Source organism: Medicago sativa, chromosome 8, assembly GCF_051527215.1.
Source record: "Medicago sativa cultivar Bolivia chromosome 8, Bolivia_mono, whole genome shotgun sequence".
NCBI classification, from domain to species: domain Eukaryota; kingdom Viridiplantae; phylum Streptophyta; class Magnoliopsida; order Fabales; family Fabaceae; genus Medicago; species Medicago sativa.
This window is the reverse complement of record NC_140756.1, coordinates 35,558,815-35,565,012: the sequence shown is the minus strand read 5'-3', so window position 1 is coordinate 35,565,012 and position 6,198 is coordinate 35,558,815. Positions and strand designations below refer to the sequence as shown.

General features: G+C 35.9%; 1 protein-coding gene across 1 annotated transcript; it reads left to right on the top strand.

Annotated features, from left to right (window-relative positions):
• Positions 1 to 994: 994 nt before the first annotated feature.
• On the top strand, positions 995 to 5,950 carry LOC146898783 (centrosomal protein). Its single transcript, XM_085739491.1, is given in 3 exon segments — positions 995 to 1,239; positions 5,615 to 5,784; positions 5,786 to 5,950. Coding segments are annotated over 3 exon segments (384 nt in total). The 5' UTR covers positions 995 to 1,056; the 3' UTR covers positions 5,817 to 5,950.
• Positions 5,951 to 6,198: the final 248 nt, after the last annotated feature.

The window sequence follows — 6,198 nt, the reverse complement described above, 5'->3', positions numbered from 1 at the left end:
GAACTATCTAATTCTTTCGCCTTTTTCCCCACCCACTTAGTTTCTTGTAGGCACATAAAATTAATCCTCCTCATAGTCATAGTGTCTACTACTTCCATAGATTTACCCGTAAGAGTACCTATATTCCATGTTCCAAAACGAATCCTACTCTCATGAACTAGCTTCTTTACCCGCACCCGTTCACGAAGATGTGGGAACCCTTTGCTTATTTTTCACTACATCTAGGCGGCGATGCAGCGGCCCTTGCTCATTTGACACTGTACTCGAGCTATACAGCGCGTTGCTTCCGGGCAACGACCTAGCATTCACACTATTTCGTATTTGGTCCATGTCATAGAGATTCGACAAAGTTTTACGTTGGCTGTCGAGGCCTAACACAACCCTCTCCTTTTACCCGGGCTTGGGACCGGCCTTGGCAGGATTGTAAAGAGCAAACAACCATTTTGATTGTTATATGTGTGAAACCCTCACTATAGTCGATAAATTTATCAAAATTCTAGGCACTTCTGTAAGTATCTTTTTATTTAGTCGTTTGGTTCATCAAATATGATTTTTTTTGTTAGTCATTAAATGTGTTTTTCATCTATAAAATTATAAAGACTCTTCGAAATATATTTGGAATTTTAATATATTTGATAATTATAATGGCTCACACATATATTTGAGTTTGTTGTATGAGTTGAGTTGAGACCTTGAAATCTGTTCCTCTTTTTTTATGATCTCATGTTCCATTTTTTGTAAATTTCGTTGAACTAGTCTAAAAAAACTTTGCTATAATTTTAAATAGGTCTCTTCAAGTGGACGGTGAGATTGGATCATCGAATTAGTCATTCATTGTATCAGATATAATTAGTCATTCATTGTATCAGATATAATAAATTTATTTTTTTAAATATGCAAACAAAATAAAAAATTAGATTGAACCAATTGAAGAACCCGGTCTATTCCCGGTTCAGGGGTTTTAAAAAACCCTCAACAATATAATCGAGGTGTTGCGACAGAAACCACCAGAGAAACCCAGTAGCAGTGTTGATTGAGGAAGAGAAAAGAAAGAGGATGGTGATGGCGTGGAAATGGATCGTGCGAAGAACTCGCGAATCAAAACCGTTCTTCTTTGCATTCGCTACCGTATGCGGCGTCGTTCCTGGAGTTGTTGGCTACTGTGTGATGCAAGCCACCAATACCCGCAGCGATCAGCTCGAATCTCAACTCCGTTCCAAGGCTCGCCCCGAATCACTGGCAAGTCAAAACCCCTTTATTATTATTGTTATTTTGAGTAAATACTATCCTTACTCTTCTTTTGATTTTCAATTTTGCAATTTTTTTTTATATTTATTTTTGGAATTGAATGTGTTTGGGGAAACTTTTGTTGGGAGAGGCCAATCCGTTAAATGTTTCTGGGATTAATATATGTAGTTACACTTAGGAAGACGGACACGAACACGTCGACACTGCTAATATAAAAAACATAGTAGTTAAAGGTCAATAATCATGCTTCTAGTTTGTCAGTGCCAAAATTAGTGTATGTGTTTTTGAGTAGTGCTAATCACAGGTGACTGCTAGTGGTGGAACCACAGTTATAACAGCTTTGTCGCTTAGAAAAATTCATAATAGCAAGTAATTGAAAATGGTATAATTTGAAGTTTAAGATGGCTTCTTCTGATACCTGGAGCTCCTAGATTAGAAGAAATCCACCTGTCTAACTAGAATTCAAAGTTTAGTTACCATAACTTGTTCACATACTGACAGATATATGGAGGAAGTTCTACTCTGTCCTAATATGCAATTGTGTTTTGCCAAATGCGATTTTATGTTTTTTTAATGTTTTTGCTATGTAAGAAACTGATTCAGAAATGAAATTTGAATTGTTACTTTTACAGTATTTCAAATATGATCTATTCCACACCCAGTTTAGTTTCCAGATTTTACCTGGAGGATAAAGTGGCTCTGGTGGGAGTTGGTATTCATAGACTCCAATTAAACATGTGTATAAGATAACAGTTTGGGAGTTTAAGAAAATGAACTGGCGGTTGATGGTTGAGAGAATAAACAGGTGATTGGCGAAGGATATGAGCATGCAGAACACAATTAAATATGTGTATAACAGCACGTGCATAACAGAATGGTTAGGGAGTTTAAGAAAATGAACTGGCAGTTGGTGGGAGTGGAGTGAATAAACAGGTGATTGGCGGAGGGTAGAAGGCATGCAGAATATTTTTGGATTGTGGAATACTAGAAGGCTCAGAATTCTTTGAGAGGACACTATTCTCTATTATGTTTTCTTGTTTAGGCAGTCTCCTCCTTGCATTTTTGTTTTTGTTGTATAGTGTTGGAAGGAGATGTTTACCTCTATTCTGAGTTGCAAAGAATAGGGAAAATCCTCTCGATTACAATAGTAAAGAACTTTAAGCGTCCCTGATTTTTATATATGATATACTTTTCTATCTAATCCTAACAAACAAACTAACCCTGTGATAGGCCTGTTACTGTTTGTTAAGAGGTTAAATTGGTAATTGTTTGTTACTGTTAGTTAAGAGTTAGTTAACAAGATAATTAGGAAATCGGAGGAGAGCCTTAGGGTATGTTTGAATGTAGGATTTTGGAGGGAAGGGCTTATTTTAGTTGCCATAACTTGTTCATATACTGATGGTGACATGGATGTATGACGGAAGTTCTACTTTTTGTCCACAATATGCAAGCATCTCGTGCCAAATGTAATTTTATGTTTTTTCTATGTAAAACAACTGATTTAGAAATGAAATTTTAAGCGTCATTTTTACAGTATTTCACATATCCTCTCTTCGTAATTAACATTTGACATCACTATCCTATGATCTATTCCACACCCAGTTCAGTTTCCTGATTTTTACCTTGAGGATATAGTGGCTGTGGTGGGAGTTGGTATCCAGAAACTCCAATTAAACATGTGTATTACAAAACACTTGGGGAAAATTAACTGGCAGTTGACGGGAGTGGAGAGAATAAAAAGGTGATTGGCGGAGGGTGGAAGGCATGCCGAATATTTTTGGATTGTGGAATACTAGCAGACACTATTCTCTATTATGTTTTTTGTTTAGGTGTCTCCCTGCATTTCTGTTCTTGTTGTTGTTGTTTGGTGCTGTCATGAGTTGTTTACCTCTATTCTGTGTTACTTATTAATAGAAATAAGTACAATGAATAGGGAAAATCCCTTTGATTACAACACTAAACTTTAAGGATCTGTATCTCCCTATGTTCAAATATCCTAATTCTCTATCAAATCCTAATATTTACTCCCTCCGTTGCAGAATATAAGCAAGAGCGAGTCAAACAAAATTGATGTAGTTGGTTCAAATACATTAACTTTCTTTATCCCACTTTTGCTTATATTTTGTAACAGAGGGAGTATATATAACATAATCTACTTTTCTATTTGATCCTGGTGAACTAACTAACTAACCCCATGATAGGTCTGTTGCTGTTTGTTAAGAGGTTAATAGGCCTTTTTGCATTGAGAGAGTCTAGAGTCTCGAGTACTCCAGAAATCATTCTGTGAATGGCATTGAGAGATTGATCTAATTTCTTGATAGAACTGACCTAATTCCGTCAACTAACAGACATGTCATTATTTTTCTTAATCTCGGCCTGTAATCCAACACTTGGCTACTAATGTAAATAGTTGCACAACTTGCTTCATGGTGTGCAATTTAACTGAAAACAAGTTTCCAGATCCCATAGAATAGGGAAAATTCTCTTGATTACAACACTTAAGAACTTTCACCGTCTGCATCTCTGTATGTCCAAATGCCCTTATTCTATTATCATATAATATAATAATTTTCTATCTAATCTTAACTAACAAACTAACCCAGTGATAAGTCTGTTACTGTTTGTTAAGAGGTTAAATTGGTAATTGTTTGTTACTGTTAGTTGAGAGTTAATTCGAGCCTTCTGGTATGTTTGAATGTAGGATTTTGGAGGGGAGGGCTTATTTTTCTTTTCTAAATTAAAAAAGTTATAAATGCTCTTAGACACAGTTGAAGTGATTAAAAAGTTATATGGTTATTTATTACATTGTTCTTTAAAAATCAAATTTAAATCTCAAATATATTCCCACTGTAACACCCACGTCGTGGCTTTCGATATCCCGCTAGGTGGATACGAAAGGTTCCCGACCTAAGGGGAACGGTTTAAGCCGCAAGGGACCCCCACGACAATAGTAGGAACCGAAACACATCGGAATGAGAGGGATCCGAAGGCCGTGTAGGTATGGGACTACATGGTTGAAGGAAGGCTTATAAGAATTGTTAGGTACTACCCATATCAACAAGATGCATCTTCTTTTCGGGAGCTCAATCCATAGGAACTCCACAGTTAAGCGTGCTTGGCTTGGAGTAGTACTAGGATGGGTGACCTACCGGGAAGTTTCCCGGTAAGCATGTGAGTGAGGACAAAGCATGCTGAAAAGACTCGTGTTGGTTTGTGGGGTTAGTCGGCAGTCCTGTAAGCAGTCTGGGATGTTACACCCACTCTGTAGACTTGGTCCTCCAAAACCCTCCTCTCCAAAACCCTCCAGCCCAACATACCCTTGGGGTGTGTTTGTTTGTTGGATTGTGAAGGATTTTGGAGGCTTAACTCTATATTTTAATATATATTTGATATTTAAAAAAATTAAAAGTAAAACATGATAGATGAGCATATATTGTCACGTTCTTTAATTTTTTTAGAACTTCAAATTTTTATCAAAATATAGAGTTAGCCCTCCCCTTAAAAACCATCTCCCAAACACATCCTTAGGCTTTGTTTGCGAGTTTGGAGGGGAAGGGAGGGGAGGGTTTTGGAAAAAAGGAATGAGCAAGTGGAGGAAATATAGGACAATGGGATGGGAGGGCTTTGGGGGGTTAATTTTTCTTCATAATACAAAACTCTCATTTGGGGAACTAAAAAATTGTATTTGGAGAGGGTTTGTCGCGGGGGGAGGGCGTTGGATGGTTTAAATGAATTCTTTAGATTTAATCTATGTTCTTATAATATTCTTAAAAGTTAAAGTTAATAATATAACATTAATTTACCATTCTCCAGCTGTACTTTATTTTAATCAGTTGTGGTACTCTTTCACCATGATGCATTGAATGAAGTGTGTTTTAGTGGCATCTCAGCATTGCGAAATGATCTATTTTCCTTCAATAAGGTCAAGTATAGAATAAAACCTTAAATGTATGTGGGCTTGTAGGTTTCCAAACCTATACAGTACAGACTATCAGCTTACCTCGGAGGTTAAATAACATCATAAATTTTTTATCCATAAACAAAATCTAATGTATTTAAGTGTATTTACTACTCTGTCTAATATATTTCTATGACAATGAATGACCACTTGTTTAATTGTTTTTACTCTGTTTTCATTTTCCTATATTTCTTATCAAATACAAATATGTGGTTATTTTATTCGCATTTGATAACTGGCAAGATTGGTTTAGGATTCCAATAGAATATCAGTTTTTCTTAGAGGTTAAGTAACCTGTTTATATGGAATAATCAGTTGTCACTGTCAAATTTTCACTTATTTGAGTCGATTTATTTCCTGTAGTTAAAATCATGCCTTAACAATTTTGTTGTTTTAATTATGTTTCAGATGATGGGACAAGTGAATAAAGAGAGACTGGCAGAATATCTTGGAGAGCTGCAGCGAAAGGAGAATACCAATGACCGTTATGTTGCTGCTCTAAGAGGAGAAACTTTAACAAGAAAACCTTATGTGAGAATTCAACCAATTCCAGACCAAACCGACAAGGAGCAGAAAAATTGAATCAGTTGCTGATCTCCAGTTATTGTGAATATATGTTCTTTTAAGTTCACTCTAAACGCAATGCTGTTTTTTTATTTTTATTCTCGTTTTATCCCTGAATGCATTTATTTAAGAATTCCTGTTCTCGAGGGGAGCAGAAGCGGATTGATGGAAATTGAGTGCTCATGGTTCAATCCAAACATTTACTAGTTATAACACTTCATGTCAATTTTTCATAGAATATGTCTAGTATTCTCTTTGGAATACATACTTTTTTTGATAGGATTTATGCTTTTTTCTACTGAACTGTTTGTTTATTTATAATCAACTTGCACTGGTCTGAAAATAAAACTGTCGATTGACAATGCTCCTTCTACATAATATTAAGGAAATGCCATATGAGGTGTTATCGCATTTGCTGTTTTTCCTTT